The sequence below is a fragment of the Dermochelys coriacea genome, chromosome 16 (genome assembly GCF_009764565.3).
Source record: "Dermochelys coriacea isolate rDerCor1 chromosome 16, rDerCor1.pri.v4, whole genome shotgun sequence".
Taxonomy (NCBI): domain Eukaryota; kingdom Metazoa; phylum Chordata; order Testudines; family Dermochelyidae; genus Dermochelys; species Dermochelys coriacea.
Genome location: NC_050083.1, coordinates 11,545,303 through 11,563,711, shown reverse-complemented (window position 1 = coordinate 11,563,711; position 18,409 = coordinate 11,545,303). Strand labels below are relative to the sequence as shown.

Here is an 18,409-nt window from a genome sequence, read left to right as displayed (position 1 = left end):
TATCATGTCCCCTCTCGGTCTTCTCTTTTCCAGACTAAACAAACCCATTTTTTTCTATCTTCCCTCATGGGTCATGTTTTCTAGACCTTTAATCATTTTTGTTGCTCTTCTCTGGACTCTCTCCAATTTGTCTACATCCTTCTTGAAATGTGGCACCCAGAACTGGACACAATACGCCAGCTGAGGCCTAATCAGAGTGGAGTAGAGCGGAAGAATTACTTTTTGTGTCTTTCTTACAACTCTCCTGCTAATACATCCCACAATTATGTTCGCTTTTTTTGCAACAGCGTTACACTGTTGACTCATATTTAGCTTGTGTCTGCTATGACCCCCATTTCCCTTTCTGCAGTACTCCTTCCTAGGCAGTCATTTCCCATTTTGTATGTGTGCAACTGATTGTTCCTTTCTAAGTGGAGTACTTTGCATTTGTCCTTACTGAATTTCATCCTATTTACTTCAGACCATTTCTCCAGTTTGTCCAGATCATTTTAATCCTATCCTCCAAAGCACTTGCAACCCCTCCCAGCTTGGTATCATCCACAGACTTTATAAGTATACTCTGTATGCCATTATCTAAATCATTGTTGAAGATATTGAGCAGAACTGGACCCAGAACTGATTCCTGCAGGACCCCACTGGTTATGCTCTTCCAGCATGACTGCGAACCACTCATAAGTACTCTCTGGGAACGATTTTCCAACCAGTTTTGCACCCACCTTATAGTAGCTCCATCTAGGTTATATTCCCTAGTTTGTTTATGAGAAGGTCATGCGAGACAGTATCAAAAGCTTTACTAAAGTCAAGATATACCACATCTACTGCTTTCTCCCTATCCACAAGGCTTGTAACCCTGTCAGAAAGCTATCAGGTTGGTTTGACACAATTGTTTTTGACAAATCCATGCGGACTTTTACTTATCACCTTATTATCTTCTAGATGTTTGCAAATTGATTGCTTAATTATTTGCTCCATTATCTTTCCGGGTACAGAAGTTAAGATGACTGGTCTGTAATTTCCTGGGTTGTCTTTATTTCCCTCTTTATAGATGAGCACTATATTTGCCCTTTTCCAGTCTTCTGGAATCTCTCCTGTCTTCCATGACTTCTCAAAGATAATCGCTAATGGCTCAGATATCTCCTCAGTCAGCTCCTGTTGGTAGTTTAGGCTTTGTCTATACTACACAGCTTTTAGCTACACGGCCGTGTGGCTAAAAGTCAGGAAGGGTAAACGCTGTTTGTTGGCACTTTTTCTGACAATACTTCCACCCTCTATGAGCGGGGCTTGCGATGTCGACAGGAGAATGCCTCTGCTGACACCGAGCTATTTACATTGCCACTTCTCATGCAAAACTTCTGTCTTTTGGGGTTGGGGGAGCTTTTTTAAGCACCTGTGAACGGCAAAAGTTTTGTTGTTTTGTCATTCAATTGACAGTGTAGACAAAGCCTTAGTAGCGAGTGGCCCTCTTCCCTCAGAGTTAGTATTAAGAGAACATCTCCTACATTGTGTCTGGGACAGTGTGCTGCTGGAGATACTATTGTTTGAATGGTATGTAAAATTGAACCCCTGCCCACTTGTGGTTATTAAAGCTGTAGGGGAAGGAAATGAAACCTACCTGACTGCTTCTTCCACCTTCCAGGAGCAAGAGGGCAGAAACCCTTCTGAATGAACATCACATTGGTGGAGGTGTGGAACAGCCCCCATTTTCATGGCACGCTTTCTGCAAAATCCAACAGAAATCTTTGCAGAAATTAATGCTGTTCCTTGCTATGTTAACTTGAATCCCCTTTATAGTTTGGTTTAGTGCCCAGCTGCAGCAGAAGAACCCAGTTGCAAAGGGACAAAGGGAGAAATCTCAAGGATAGAACTAAATTTTTCTGCAGAACTTGCAACATCCACATAATTAGAGGATCTCAGCAAACTTCCTCCTCATGCAGCTGCAAACTCCTTCCTGATGAGTGGAGAACCTTTCTGGATCTTAGAGTGCAGGACCTCAGGAAGCCCTTTTTGTGCTTTGCCCCTGCTATGAAAGGGAAGAACAGTGCCCTGAGAGTTTGTCAGTTTCAGATTGGTTCCTCTGGTTGCCAGGTGATCACAATTCCCTTTGTCAGTGGTACTCTATCCCTTCTCCTCATGCCAAGATTACCCGTTCCTTTTTTTTCTTCCCCCTGACTGTGTATTAATGCACTTCAGATTTTATAAATCCTTTCCATTCTAGTCTCTTATTAGTCATCATCTTGCTTTTGGCGTGCGACATATTAGCTTTTATGGACAAAGTGAAAAATAATTTTCAGCTTTTATTAAATTGTTTGAGGGTAGAAGCAATTAAGATTTCCTTTTTTTGGTCAAACCATTATCTTAATACTGTTTGTAGATAATTCTTAAGATTGAGAATAAAGCTGGCTATAATTTACTTGCTAAGCATTTTGATAATGTCCAACATTATTTTAATTGTTAATGATGTTAAGTGTTTCTTTTAAAGACCTCTTGGATCCTGGATACGAAGAATTCCGAAAAGATCAAAATAATCCACTTGATTTACATGAACTGTTGACTGAAATACAGAGTTTGCGAGTGCAGCTTGAAAAAAGCATAGAGACAAACAAGACGTTGCATGAAAAATTGGGGGAGCAGCTTTCAAAAGAAAAGAGAGAAGAAGCGGCCTCAGTGTCAGCTGTGAATATCAACTACCTTTTCAAACGAGATTCACAGCATTATACGGGAATGAATGGTACTGTTCAGTACTTGCTGTTGTAACACTGTATAGAAACCTGCGCCTTGTTCTTCAAAGATGCCTCTCTCTCCTAAGGCCCCATATGACATCAGCTATGTTATTTGGGCGCTGTCCTCAGCTTTCCAGATCTCTTTCCTTTTAGAGTTATTAGTGCACTCAGAGGTGAAACCAACACTGTTTGTTCGCCTCTAACTGTCAGCTCCTTTTCATTCAGAAAAAGGTTTGCGGATGGTCTCTGGAATGGAAGGATGATGAGGTTGTTTCCATAAATTTTGCTTACCTGGGGGTTCTTTATTTAATGCAGAGCGCTACAGCATTTGCTAGAGGTGACTGTGCATTACTCAAGAATGATCAGTAAGTGCACTGGCTGGTCTTTGGGTAAATCCGCTGTTCCCTTTATACCTTGAGAAGTATTTTATCTTTATTTGCACTGGTATTCAGTGATAGCATTGTAACAAATCAGAATTCAGGGGAAAATATAGTGAAGTGTTTTACACTGAGAGTACAGAAGGCACAAGGATCCTGTCTCCTCTGTGTCCCTCATGGACCCTGCACTCAGGAGAGTACAGACTGTTTCCTCCTAGTGCCCTGCAGACACAAGTCACCCAATAAAGGGGTGAGGAATGAACCCACCTCTCTTCCCTCACACTAGCCTGCCTAAACACCCTGCTGCACTACAGAGAGCAGGTTTCACCAGCCCCAAGGGGATTGGGAGAGTTTCACACACATGCACCCATGTGTGCCTATCTAGCCCAATCTTTCTTGTAATCTGTATAAGATACACAGATTCTCAACCAATCAACAATCAAAAACCTCTCATTGGCTCTCCACAAAAGGTAAAGCACCCTGCCTAGTCATAATAAGATCTTATGGACATCATCCCCCCAACTTCCTCAAACACCTATGAGAAAAGACAATGGCAAATTTTATTCCCCCCCAGGTGAGGAAGACCCTGAATGCAGAAGAACCAGTATGTTAATTCTGTGCAGGGTTTTCCGTGCCATCAGCACCTAGACTATTGTAACATTTTCTACATGGGCATGCCCACTTGTGGCCACTCAGAAGCTTAAGTGGGTGCAAAATGTTGCTGATCACTTGCTGACCAATACTGTAGGTCGTGCAGGGAGACCATAACGCCAATAAGTGCACTGGTCCTAGATACATTTCTAGGTGTAGTCCTAGATGCTGGTCTTATCATAGAATATCAGGAAGTCATCTAGTCCAACCCCCTGCTCAAAGCAGGGCTAATCCCCAATATTTGCCCCAGATCCCTAAATGGCCCCCTCAAGGATTGAGCTCAGAACCCTGGATTTAGCTCAAGCCACCGAGCTATCCCTCCCCACATCAGCCTGAATGATTAGAGACCTGCTTATCTGAGACACCATTACTTTCTGCCATACTGCTGCAGCTGAGACTGGAGGGTTGGGAGGGAAGGATCCAGGTGTGGGTTATTTGAGTGCAGACAGGGTAGTCTTTGAAGGTTCTGTGAGAAGGCCTGGATTTCTTCTGGCCATGCTCCAGTGGCTGTCTTTTCTCATAGGCGTTTGCGGGGGATGATGTCAGTAAGATCTTATGATGACTGGGCAGGGTGCTTTATTTTTTGTGGCGTGTCAATGAGAGGTTTGTAATTGTTGATTGGATGAGAATATTTTACTGATGCATTTCCAGTGATTAGATTTGAGAGGTACCCAGAGATTATGTGCTAGAGAAATAAATATATGCATGCCCTGAGTACTGGAGAGCTTTGCTTTAAGGGGACTCCTGCTGCTGAAATACTCAGATTTAGGGAGTAGAGAGAGAACCAATGAGAACTTTCTACTGAAAATATGTTAACTGCTTACTGATGCACTCTCTTTCTGTTCTGGATGTATAGATGTTGGTCACAAATTCTCTGCTCCAGGCAGTAATGTATGTGAATTACAAAACTGTGGACATGGCACATTACCAGCAAAAGCAGGTACACCCAAGGACAAGAACATCATAAATAAGCAAATGTTCTGTATCCCAGATTTGCCTTTTGAGATTTAGTACGGTATAAATTGCTTTCACATTTTGAAAGGATCAGGCTTTAAAAATTAAGTTAAACTTATTCCCTTCCCTCTTCCCACTTTAGAGATGCAACTAGCATCTAAAGAAGATTTAGACAGCTCTTCGCGGTGCAGTAGCAGCTCCTCCACTGGCACATCATGCACCCCTCGTCTTGTTCCTGGTCATCGTATGTGGGCAGACAAAAATGGACGCCATATCCTTGGCTTGATTGAGGATTATAATGCTCTACGGAAGCAGATCTCAGAAGGGCAAAAGCTGGTATCTGAAATGGAGGCTCCTCTTAGAGAAAGCACTGGGATGAAACACCTGGAACCTGGAGTAAAGGTACACATTGAGAATGAATGGGGGAAATGAATTTGCCTAGTGTAAAACGTGTAGATCAGATAAATTAGCTTCCCTGAACAACTCTGCCAAAGCACCTCAGCCTTGACCTGTACTACTCCGGCTCTTCTACTCCTAGGTCCCTTTTGAACACAGACCATCAGCTGCATGATGATGTGGACAAGTGACCTCCTCCTAGTCCTGAGTGAACATTTTTATCTGTGGCTTTACCTGTGTGTCTCACAGGTGAAACTACTGCTTCAAAATAGAAGTTAGGATTTCTTACATGGGAAATATAATCAGATAATGAAAACATGAAGACAAACTATGTTAAAATGGAGTTAAGGTGGAAAGTAGAACTGGTTGAAAGTCAGACTTTCCATTACGCAGGAAATTTCAGAACAAAAAGTAGAATTTTCAAAATCCCCGGGGAGAGGAAAATCTGAACGTTTTGTTTTGAAATAGCTGAAATGTTTAGTTTTGAAAATTAAAAAAAAAAAAAAGGCAAATGTGGAAATTCAAACACCAGGCTCAACCATGACTCCTTGGAAGTTTAGGTTCCCCACTGGGATTTTGTAATTATTCCAAAACAGTGTTTAAAAACTCAGGTAATTCAGATTTAAGGTTAATTTAAAAGAAATCCAAACTTGTCAAAGTACAGAAATGCAAAATTAAAGTTGATTGGGTGCCTTAACTCTGCCCTGTAATGACTCCTCCACGAAATAACCATGCAATTGTGATTGATGCATATTAATGATGGTTGTCACATACTAAGTTAAATTGTTTTTTGAATAAACAGTATCTTTCATTCCCCTCCCCCCCCCTTTTTTTTTGGTGTCAGTTGAGTCTATGTGGGAAATCAGCAGCTAGTCTAACAACATGGGAATTTCCCAACTGGTCAAGTTTCAGCTTTCAAGACACATTGTACTGGATACTCATCAGGCTTCCAGTTGTAGCATACTGATATAGAGTTATCATGGACGGGCTATACTCCTAGATGTAATAATCTATTCTGCTTTTTCCTTAAATAAGCAAAATGCTTGGTTTGATGTATTGTAGGAGGAGTATGTTGTATTGAGTTTTTCACCACTTCCCCTTTTATTCAAAAGAAGAAAGTGTGCTTGATTGACTATGTAGAATCTTGTACCCTGTGCACATCCATTACTAGATTCAGTTAATAGACTACTTATGTTAAGGTTGTAGAAAAATCCCTGCTGGTCTTTAAAAAATGGGGGGATAATTATATCGTGTTAAAATTGCAGTGCTTCTCTTTACCAGTTTCATATTACCAAAGACATTGAATGTAGAGCCCATAACAATTCTGAACATTTTTTCAGGCATTGTATGTATGCTTATATACTATAGCGATGTCATGTCTGCATGACACTTAAGACTCTCTGAAGAATCTCACATTTTCAGATGACCTAGTTAAGATGTATTCTCCCAGTATGATTGTAACTTGTTTTGTTGGTGAAAAGATAAAAGCAATAAGTTTCACAATTTGCCGTCTACCACCAAGCTTTACATCTCTGAAGTTTCAAACTACTTAGCAAATGGGATATTTTACATGACAGGAGGCTTGTTGTTAGATAATAATGCTAAATAAGCATTCACATGGCATGTTGGATGTGGGAAGGCAGAACAAATGGTTTTCTCCTACTTTCCCCCCCATTGCCATCACTTTGGTAATTCATTTGCTCCCCATGCAGTCTTTCCCTCCTCTCTTCCCTTTATTTCACGTTTATGCGTTTTCGTCAATTTGGTTTTCTCATCTGTCAGCAGAGGAAAACATTTTAAATGTGCCCTGTTAGTTATTTTAGCATTAAATGGAACAGTTTAAAGGGTCTGCTAAGGAAGAAACATCTCTATTGCTTAAATTGATGTCTGGAGTCATTTGACTTTCAAATAGCATGCCATGAAATGCAAATAGGGAAGGAAAAGAGATGCCAAGTATTTTCCACATTATAGCAAATACACTAAATGTAACCCATTATTAATCACTATTATTGATTAGGATTAACCCCCCCCCATTTTTGAAAAATGTATAATTCAGCACTCTCTCTCTCTCTCTCAACTATTAAATTAGTTTATCCTGGCACACACTAGCTTTGTTCCTCATCTTAGACATGAAATTCATAGCTACTGGATTTATACCTTTAATTAAAACCTACATTTTCATAATCCTTTAAAGATAAATATATCATGTTTCTAATCCTACTATACAGGTTCCCGACCAGGAATCACTGAATAACTTTTCTGCAAATATTCACACAGTACAGCAGATTTTAGAAGAGGCTGCACGTTTATTGAAACTTCTCTGGAGAGTTTCACTTCCTATGAAAGTTGTACACAGTACTGCTCACTGCAGTCAGGTACGATGTTGTTTCAGTGTGAAGGCAAAAGCAAGAACCATTCAGAGGTTGTTCTGAAAGTTGCATAAGATGGCATATATGAATCATGAAGTTCTTTTGAAGGTTATAAACCAGGTCTGGCCAACCTGCAGCCTGTGGTCACATTCTCCTTTAATATGCAGCTGCAGCCTATGAAGACTTTAAGAACAAATGTGTGATAGCTTTCATCTTTACTATGGATCTCCACCTTGGGGTGACTACAGTCCACAGTGTGTAATACTTCATTTTGATCTAAGCAGAGGTGGCTCAGATCATGAGGCTATCTGCTCTATTTTATGCAAATCACATGTTATCCTTGGGTTCTAGGCAAATGGACTTGCAGCTGGAAAAAATTTGGCCACCCCATTATCGGCCCATACTCAGTCTGATTTATATGTTACAAAAAGAACAGGAGTAGTTGTTTCAGAGTAGCAGCCGTGTTAGTCTGTATTCGCAAAAAGAAAAGGAGTACTTGTGGCACCTTAGAGACTAACAAATTTATTAGAGCATAAGCTTTCGTGAGCTACAGCTCACTTCATCGGATGCATCCGATGAAGTGAGCTGTAGCTCACGAAAGCTTATGCTCTAATAAATTTGTTAGTCTCTAAGGTGCCACAAGTACTCCTTTTCTTTTTAGGAGTAGTTGTGGCACCTTAGAGACTATTGGGGCTGTAGCCCACAAAAGCTTATGCTCTAATAAATTTGTTAGTCTCTAAAGTGCCACAAGTCCTCCTGTTCTTCTTTTTGTGGATACAGACTAACATGGCTGCTACTCTGAAATCTGTCCTTGTATATTACAGCAACACAGTAAGAATCTCCTTTCCAGTTAATGATAAGCATCCTATCTCATGGCTTTGATGTAATCAGAGTGCTATGTTTCACCTTCATCACTGTCACATCTGATCTGTAAAATAGAAAATTTTTTAAAGTGCAACAAAACTCCAAAACAACTTTTATAACTTTTTTAACTGAAAAGGATTACACTATGGAAATGAACTAACGTAAACGGAATGCATAGATAGGTGTCACAATATCACCACTCAACGTTGAACTGTTACAAGCTAAAAATCAAACTGGCTTTAAAATCTAATTTTTTTTCTCGTGAGATGTTTTGTGCGTGAGAGAGAGACAGAACATTACTAAAAATAAATGTGTTGGAAGGCAAAGGTTATTTTAACAACATTCTTTTGTTAAAAGGTTGCACTATCTTTAAAAAAAATTATAAACTAAAGTAAACTGTGCTCTCCAGTATATCACTTGAGTTGTGATCCTGTAGTTGGTGACGCTATCAGAAAGCCTTGAAGGGGTGTGTAATTCAGCTAGTACCATGTGTATTTAAATGTGTTCGTTCTCTTTGTGTGTGTGTGTGTGTGTGTGTGTGTATGAGCATATGAGCCTGTACTGCAACACATGCGCATACTTATCTGAATATACATGTATATTTCTGCACATGTGTAGACAAATTCACATACTATCTACATACACCACTGTCTCTCAAAATACACCAAATACAGAAAAAACTTCATTTGCATGCACATCCAAACCATGACAATAAGGATCAAGGCCTGCTCAAAATCTGGCCCCATAAGTTCAAGAGAGCTCAGCTTCCAGGTGGGCACCTGAATAGAGGCCAGATTTTCAAGAGACGCAACATGCCGAGTTCTCTTGGAAATCTGGCCACTTACTTTGGTGCCTAAATGGGAGATGAGCTCTTTTGGAAAGTTTGACCCTTTGTGTTTGATCCTAAAAGGCATGGAGCACCCAATACCTCACGTGATCCTGTAGGAGCTGTGGTGAGTGATCAGTGCCACTCAGGAGCAAAATGCTGGATGAGAATTCCAAAAAACATAAAACAAAGTTCAACAAGTGACACACAGAGCAATTATTGCTTGTACTTAGAGCTGGAGTTTGTGCAAGGATCCAGATCAGTGACCTTGGCAAGTGACCTTGGTGTTCTGTTTAGTAGCCCTGTCCCAAAGGATAGTAATCACACCAAGATGATGGAAGTAAAGCCTTTAAATAAACAGGACAGATTGTAAACTAATCTTGCAATCACACTGCTCCTGTCACTGTTATGATGCATTCAGATCCTCTGATTAAAAGCCATTTTATTTATTTATTTATATATATGGAAAGTAGAAATACACAGTAGACCAGATTCCCAAACAATGGTCCACGGTCTACTTGTAGACTTTTGAGCACTTGCTGGTCACATGGTAGTGGCTTGCTGTATAGTTTCCAGTGGAGAGCAAAAGAACTGATGGGAATGGAAGATTAAAGAGAAGAAGTAGACAATGGTGTTAACCTTTTCCCAAAAGGTTAAAACATTAATTGCATTAAAAAAAAACCTAAAAATGCACATATACTTTCCTCAAATTAGTTTTCTGTGTAAGGAGTTGCGCTAGTTGCCTCTTAGATGTCTTGTGATTACAGATGGTACAGTTGAGATTGGGAGGGGAGGTGGCTATGAGACACTCCATTAAGTCCATACTATGAAGACATTTCAAGGCTCTCTCACTAAATTGTTTAGCAGTTAACTATATGCTGTAGTTTATATAAGAATTCTGAAGTCATTATTTTCTTCTTTCAATTTAGGATGAAGGAATGAAAACAGAAATACTTAGACTCCATAAGAAATTGTCTGAGCAGGAGAAGAAGCTACATATTACTGTCAAACGCTTGCACTCTACAAACCAGCTGAAGGAAAACATGGAGAAAGTCATCATTGATCAGTGTTAGTGAATGATCTATTATTAGTTCCTCAGTTTCTTCTATTTTATTTCTGTAGATGGTGAACTAACTGAAATGAAATGAACGAAGAAACTGTTTTTAGTGTGAAACCACTCCTGTTGAAGTGCTGCTGAATATATTTAATAGCCAGTGTTAAATGCTTCCTGGACTTCAAAGTATATGCTATATAAAGCTTGAGGCTTTGTTCCATGAGGAAGAAATTCATCCCAGTGCATAAGGCAGGTCGGCACATAGGGGAGTGACATGGGACATAGAGCTAACTTAAGTGTCATGTAGGGACTTGTGCAGGCCTGATGTAATGGGGTGAAATTTCACCCATAACCCATTGTTGTATGATCCTCATTGTCAAAACAAATCTGTTGAGTTACTTCATTTAATGTACCAATTTCCTATCTTGCAAGGACTGTCTATTAAGGGGAAGCAATGTTTTCTCTAGTTCATTATATCTCTGTGGCACTTTCCCTCTCAAAATAGTGATGCTACCAGAGTCCTAGTAAACCTAGAATTATTGAGAGTTTTCTGGTGTGTTTTTGTGTTGCACCTCTATCACAGTAACTGGGAATAGAGTTGATAGTCAAAGAGAGATGCCATAGCAGCAGAACTGACCATGTGAAACATCCTGGGAAGATATGTCAACTCTCTAGACTGTATTAGAGGATTGCAGAAGAATTGAAGAGGACGTGGTAGCATGAGGATGGGGAGCTTACTATTAAGCATGGCAGTCCTGATAGGCTGTAAAATGAAATTTCGTTCTTAACAGCCATGTCCAGAGACTTAAGAAACATGAATTAAATCACCTGCTTTTAATGTAGCTTCCAAAAATTTGTCAGAACTGCATATTCTGTAGTTGTATCAAACACCAAACAGTCCAGTTCCAACACAAAATCACAACGTTCAGGAACCTTAACTATTACACAAGTACAGACGCCAACTCAAACATTCAAAACCAGGACATGTATAGGTATGGCAGATGCACTACAAAACAACTAAACAATTTATATCAAGCACAATCTTTAATCAGCCCTATTTAACTCATGTGTGCCATTCAACACCCAAACTAACGTCTACTACACCAGTGGTTACTGGCTTACAGTCTTCAGTGTTTTGTTTTATGCCTGCCACTTCCCACCTGCTCCCTCCCCACTTTTCTCAGTGTATTGGCAGTAACAAGCCTTCAAGAGAAGATGGCAGTCTCACTCTGCTCATTCCTTGGACAGTAGGGGGGCTCCTACATTCTGCCACTTGTTCTTTAAGCCCCACTATCCCCAAGCCACTAAATGATTCTCATTTAACAACTCTCATTGATTAGCAAATAGGCAATAGGGAAGGAAGCGGGGAAGGAGACTTTTGGCTTAAGGAAATTGTAGTCCCATGTGCACACACTTATGGCTTTACAACAATTTTATGGGATTTTTTTTTTAATTGTGAAAGTTAAAGCAAAGAAATGTAGATGTTACCTACCAATGAACTGATTGGTGAGACACCTGTCTAGTCCCAAGACACACTTTCATTGGCATAGTCAGATTGCATCTGCTAGCTGCACAATGCAAGGTGAACATTCAATGGGATACAACCCTTCTGCTTCAGGACCTCATCTATTCGCCAGCAGGGATCTGGAAGGAGCCACTTCTCCCCTCTCCCCATGCTATATTATGGCACATTTTGGTGCATCATGGCCTCGATGGCTCACAGGTCTCTTCCAGCATGACATATATGCTCTTTTGAGTAATTAATCTAGAATTTAAAATGTTCTCTAATATCCGCTAAATGTGTTTGAAATGGCCTTACATCAATGCCATGAGTTACTCAAATCATTGGCAACCACATTTCATTTCAGTGTTGTTCTGCTCCAAAACTGCAAATGTTTAAAAAAAAATATTACCTGCATCTTTTTTCTGCAGCTTAGTATTTATAGGCTGTGTTTAGCCCAGTCTTTTCAGAAGTGTCATTGTAACAAATGACATTAAAATTGGTTTTATTCAATCCAAATTTCTGGTTTGTTCAATTTTTTGGAAGTTAAATAGCTCAGTTTATGATTTCAAAAAGAATTCTAGAGTTATATTATTTTGTCTGTTTAAAAAATATCCTTGGGATGGAGTCTTTCTTATCTGGGATGGCAGTTCCTGTGTTCTAATGACTTACACCCGGTGTAGACCTCTAGGGTAGTTCAGTGCAGTTACACAGGGTGTAAAATAGTGTAGATTTGGGGCTAACCCAACCACACACAAGGCCCCCCCACCCCAAACACATCCAAACAGTTCACAACCTGTTCTGAATTAGATCTTGATAAAATGAAGCCATCATGTTCTAAAATCTCCTGATGCAAAATGATGCCTGGCTAGTAGCAGCTAACTATTAGTTTCATATACTCTAAATTCTGTCCATGTATGGAACTTAATATTTTTGATTTGGAAAAATCTAGTTTTGTCAGGTAAAATGAATTTACTAACAGTTCTTTATGAGCGGAGAGCACTGTGTTACACAAAGGGACTTTGATACAATTTTCTGTAAGTTTCATTGATTAGGGGAATTATGGATGTCAGGTTACTGTTGCCTTTTAGAGCAATTTCAGAAATGTTTCTAAAGTGCATCTCTCCACAAACTCCTGACCATGCATAAAGGAAGCTAGGTGAATCAAAGGAAGCTGCTAAATTGTATCTTTATGCTTAAAGTTCCTATTTCAAGTAGCAAGAAATCACAGGGATCAAAGTGGGTGACCTTCCCTTCCATCTTATTCTCCACAATCCAAATTCCTGCTAGCTGGGTAGCACCCTTAAAAGTCTACAGTCCGCCTTCAAGTCCCCTAGCACTATTAGCTTGAGTGTTCCTAAATATGTTTAGAGGCACATTCTCATGGCTATGAGTCTCTCTTGCACATTCTTAGGATGAGAGAACTCTGCTTATAAACCTCATCTGAACATGTAACAATGCAGAGCCAAATTGCTGTAATCTGCCAGAGCTATAATTATCTCATGTCAGCTATATCCTTGGAGTTTGTGGGTTCTTATTATTGTAATGAAAAATCTTTATTGTGCCTAAATTGTTTGTTTGTTTTTTAAGACTGGAATATTAAATTTCTACTTCAACAGTATTTTTGAGCAGTTGAGCCGAGAGCTTAGAGAATCACATTTTTAACCTGGCATTTCAAAGATCAGTTCTTTATACAAACAACCCCCACTCTATTCTTAGGTCTTTTTCTCTCTCAGGAGCTAACCAACCAGATTAATAGATAAAAACTTGGAACCCTTCAGAACAAGTCACTCTTGCATGATTTCTCCAGGGGGTATATAGGCTGTCGTGTCCTTGAACTGCCAGTTCCTTCATGCTGGAGAAGCTGGCGTACATATTTCACCATCTGTCTTTCCTCCCCCGCCCCCTCCCCAATATCTTCCCTCTCAGTCTCAGAGAACTGATTTTAATTGGGTCATGCTTCATCTCCCCTTTCCATAGACTTTGACTTCCATGGGGGCTGCATTGAGCCCTTACAACATAAGCTTCTTGAGGCAGGGAATCCATTTGATCAGTATTGTAGAGGGCTATGCACATCCATGGCGCAAAACAACAACTCTTTTAAATACAGTGTTACAATATACATGTTATTACTTGGTTAGTCCTAGTTACGGGAGGAGTATTTTAAAAGCTCTCACCCTTTTGTTCTGTATATCTGACAGGCAGAATAGTCAGGTGGACTGAGCACAGGCCTGGGAAATAGGCAATCATGAATTCTAGATCTGGCATTGCTACTGACTGCCCATCTGGTCTTGGGCAAGTCACTTAGCTGTTCATGAAATTATACCTACATCCCAGGATTGTTGTAGGCTTACTCAGTGTTTGTACAACACTTTATATCATCAAGGGGTATCAGTTCTCCTAGGTTTTGATAACTAGGTTGAAATGGCTAGGGGAAAAAAGGTGGATGGGATGGGTGGGGGGTCATTTGCCCAATTTGTAGATTTTGGTGTGTGTTTTTACTATTTTTTAACACCACATCTAATAAATGCAAAGAAGGAAGTGTAAGTGCTAAGTAGTATTGTCTCTAATCTATATTCTCTCTTTGCAGTGGCTTTAACCCATGATGTTTTAAAGAAGGCTAGAGGAAACCTAGAAGTAAGTAAAATCTGTTTCCATTAAGTGCCCTGTGGTACATAGTACTATCCTATTGTAAGTACATTTAATATAAATTGCCATGTTAGTAATATACTTTGCAGCATTACTATCAGTTGTTTGGTTTGTATTTCCTACTGGCCTGGTGTAAACACGAGAGGTTGGTTACATTCATTTAATAAATTTTCCTTAATATTTAATGTTTAAATGTTAAAATTTAAATTGCACATGATAGGCTTGAAAGGATTAGATTTTGTCAGTAAATGTCAATTTGTCTTACACATACAAACAGATGAAAACTATTTCCATCAATCTAAATTTACAGATAGGCAAGGTAAGAAAAATGCTGCTTTGAGAACTTACTAGCATTTGTTTTAAGGATATTTACCTTGCAAATGTTGACATGGTATGTTTAATAGTTATAAAGCTTTAATGTTGTGAGTCTCAGTATCTACTGTCATTAAATAACTGATGAACCCCCCCTAAGAATTCCCAAGTTAAAAATTTAAAAAATGCTTTAAAATAATTTATCAAACATTTGTCAAAATAATAAAAAACCAAAGTCAAATTCTGCCAATCCTACTTATGGTGTTTACCAGATAACTTGCTCAACCCTGTCTTCTTGCTTATGCCTTTCGTAGCTTAGTAGTCCTATCCTTTCCCACCTCATCCAGTTGTTCACGGTCAGCACAAGGCTTCAGTCCAGTAACCTCACTTCCAATGCCCTATCGTATCTTCTGCCCAAGCTCATGAAGAAAATCTTATTCTGTGCTGCCTTCGACATGTCTTAATAGTTGGCTTTGTTTTTTAAAATCTAGACCCAGTGGGGAAAGCTTCTGCAAACAGACATTTGCTAATGCAATCTTTTAAATTAGTTTGAGTTCTAAACGGTCACCTTTTGTATTTCCAGAGCTGAAGAAGAGCTCTGTCTAGCTTGAGAGCTTGTCTCTCTTACCAACAGCAGTTGGTCCAATAAAAAAATATTACCTCAGCTGCCTGGTGTCTCTAATATCCTGGGACCGACCTGGCTACAACAAACACTGCAAACAATCCTTTCATATTTGATTTTCCTCAAGCACATTTAGACTTTACACCCTAGAGACCATAGCATATTAACTTCCCTCTCTGTCCTACTCTTTTATTCATACACCCCTTTAATGACACCCCTGCTTGTAAACCATTTTCCACTTTCTCCACCAACTCCCCTCCATCCTTTTACAACTCTCATCTTTTATGAATCGTTCCTCCGTTAGCCCCCTCACCAATGATTTCTCAAAGCTTTTTCTTATCTAGATACTATGTTGCTGTCCCTACCTTGCCTGGGTGAGAACCTGATCATGCAAAAGGATCCTTATTCCTACAAGGAATTGTATTACACTCAGCAGGTCTTCATGCAGAAGTAATAGCCCATGCTAGCAGATGGTCCTTTTGCAAGATCAGGGTCCTAGAGCGTAAGATATGTCAATTTGGGGGCTATTCTAGAACTTGGAAAGTCCTATGGGAGTTTAAAGTGCTATAAAATTTATTAATAAGTGCTTTTCTTACCAGGTTCAGCCAGCTGAAAATCAAAAAGCAGCTTCACACACCAACAAGAAAAGGATTCTGTGAAGGAGAAAGTTCCACTAATAAAGCCTGTTCCTTCATGTGATCATTGTGTAGGCTTCTTTACAGTTTAAGCCTTAATATTGGTTGGTTTAAAAGGTTCGCTTGGCACTTCAGTAGCTGACACCCTTTGACAAAACTATTGGGAAATAACTTATTTAACATAGGGTAAAATTGGTTTTGAATATTTATTATATGAACAGGTACTGGAGAAAAGTGCAGAAAGTGTTTAAAATGGGCTCATCTGAACTTTTCTACGTTTTTCTTATGCTATAATTTTTTTTTTTTTTTTAAAGTAGATGCATTCTGTTTCTTCCTGTGGTACGATATTTCCTAGTGCCTAAAAGACTTAGTCCAGGTAGTTAGCCTTCTCCAAACTTCTTTTACAGTGAATACTTGCAGCAGGTTAACAGTTTTTCTTTAGGTCTGCCTTGCATCACTGGAATTTAGGACTATGGGAAGCTTTCAGTATTTTAAAGCATTGTCAATATGTGCATGAAGGATTTTGCTGAGAGTTACCTGATGTTGAGCTAACATTCTAAAGTAGCAATTAGAATCTGATGGTAGGTCTGAAAATGTGAATTAAAATCAGACATTTGTTAAACCTGTTCATGTTCCTTATTTTGTTTGCAACTCCAGAGCTTTTGGAGGACTATCTAACCATAAACCACCTGTGATCAAAGTCTTCCCAATTTTTGGCTGGGTCACTTGTTTTCTCTGAAGAAATATGGAAGTGTTCCTGCCCCTCTGGTGTTCAGTAATCACTCAGAGAAGGTGGTTGATAGAGATTCAGTTCCAACCACCTCTGCATTACATAACACAAGCCTCTTAGAAGTACAGTTCTTCAAGCGTAAACCCGAGTGGAATACATGGGTTCGTGGGGGTGCCCAGCGAACTTTGCTTAGGAGTAGCTGCAGGAGCAGCACTTCTAGTACAGCAGCCCCTCCCTGCAGGTATTTAAGGGCAGCACTGTCCCAACCCCCCTCAGTGCCTTCTTCACACCTGCTCCTTGAGTCTGAGCACTCCCTGTGATACTGGACCTCATGCTTTTTCTGTCTGTGTTTGTGATTTTGTTATATAGTAGTTTATAGTTCATTTATTGTAGTATCCTTAGGTTTTTGTTAGGTAGTAATTATGTACAGTTTAGCCTGGTGGGATGGCCTCACCAGGTTTTAAACACTATCCATCATGTGGGGTAGCTGTCCTCAATAATGACTCCCCTCCACTACCCACTTAGTGTTTATTGGGCCTGCTGAAGGGGCATGTGAAAGGAAGATGCTCCATCTGTAAATTGTGCAAGAAGAGAACAGAGGTGCCCAGAGACTTGTGCCTTAAGCAGCACCTTCTGGAGCAGGTCATGAGACATGCTTTGGCCCCAGGGAAATCTGCAGATTGTCCTGTCCTGGAGAGCCTTTTGGAGCCACCTTATTTCCTCAACATTTCATGTACGAAACCGCAGCAAAATAATTTCATAGTAAAAGCCCTTATACCCCAGCAGCTATTGGTGTTTCTCTTTTACCAGTGACTTTCAGTGGGAGTTTTGCTCTTAAGGCACCTGGGTGTTTTGGAAAACTAAACCTTTGACCTTTCTGTAAGTGTCTCAATAGGACCTAAGCTCTTTCCACCTAAAATTGGGGCCAGATTTTCAAGAGTACTTGGAAATCTAGCCCAGAAAGGGAAGCGAAAGCACAAAAACAGAGTGCTGCTGTCTTTAGCTGACACCAGGGGGAAGTAAACTCATTGGGCTGAGTTGATAGGAATACATGGGAAAAACAAAGTTAAAAATAAACTTTTTGCAAATCAAAAGGAAAAACAGCATATAGTCAAACTTGCACTTCACTCTCATTGTGCTCACATCTCTTTAAAAACATTGAGTTAATTTTACTAAGTAGCTAAATTATAGACACTCAGATGTAATCAAAATCCTCTATACATTTCAACTTTCAAAATTAATCATCCTATGTTTGTATTACAACACCTGAAAGAAACAGCTGGGCAGCTATATATAGTGCATCGGTATCAGTTTGCCTGCAGCTTTTATTCACACCATCTGTATGTTTCTTATTTGCCTTCCCTTCTCCTAGACGATCTGCCGCTCCCCCACACCAGAACGCTGCTCCTGATTCCTTGCTCCCACTGTCAGGTGTGAGGGATGAATCCGTTTTAAAAAGACATGTGCCTCTCTAGCATTTGGATGGGGGGGGGAGAAATGAAAAATTTCCAGCTGACCCAATTTCAAATATATCATTACCTCTTTAAAAAGAGATGATCCTGAGAGATCAAAATATTTCAAGTTAATGAGAAGTTCCTCTTAAGCGTGCACAATTTATTGGGGCAGTTTAAAAATAATTAAAAGAAAAATCTTACCAACTGGAACACTGCAAAAAAAGACAAAAAACTTACGGTGTGTTAATTTTGTTTAATGGGAACCAAGTTTAAATTTTCTTTAAAAATAACTGTA

The 18,409-nt window shown here is 39.6% G+C and overlaps 1 protein-coding gene across 20 annotated transcripts in view; it reads left to right on the top strand.

Annotated features, from left to right (window-relative positions):
* Positions 1 to 16,552, top strand: part of CDK5RAP2 (CDK5 regulatory subunit associated protein 2) — a 105,945-nt gene extending 89,393 nt beyond the window's left edge. For 9 of the 20 annotated variants that reach the window (XM_043498506.1, XM_043498503.1, XM_043498504.1 and 6 more), the window contains 7 exons: positions 2,480 to 2,728; positions 4,605 to 4,739; positions 4,845 to 5,104; positions 7,327 to 7,473; positions 10,087 to 10,225; positions 14,303 to 14,349; positions 15,895 to 16,552. In XM_043498506.1, the coding sequence (XP_043354441.1) occupies positions 2,480 to 2,728; positions 4,605 to 4,739; positions 4,845 to 5,104; positions 7,327 to 7,473; positions 10,087 to 10,225; positions 14,303 to 14,349; positions 15,895 to 15,954 (1,037 nt within the window). In that variant the 3' untranslated portion in view covers positions 15,955 to 16,552. The remainder of the gene's footprint in view (positions 1 to 2,479; positions 2,729 to 4,604; positions 4,740 to 4,844; positions 5,105 to 7,326; positions 7,474 to 10,086; positions 10,226 to 14,302; positions 14,350 to 15,894) is intronic. The other 11 variants (XM_038374380.2, XM_038374379.2, XM_038374378.2 and 8 more) reach the window with 2 other exon arrangements.
* The last annotated feature ends 1,857 nt before the right edge of the window (positions 16,553 to 18,409 follow it).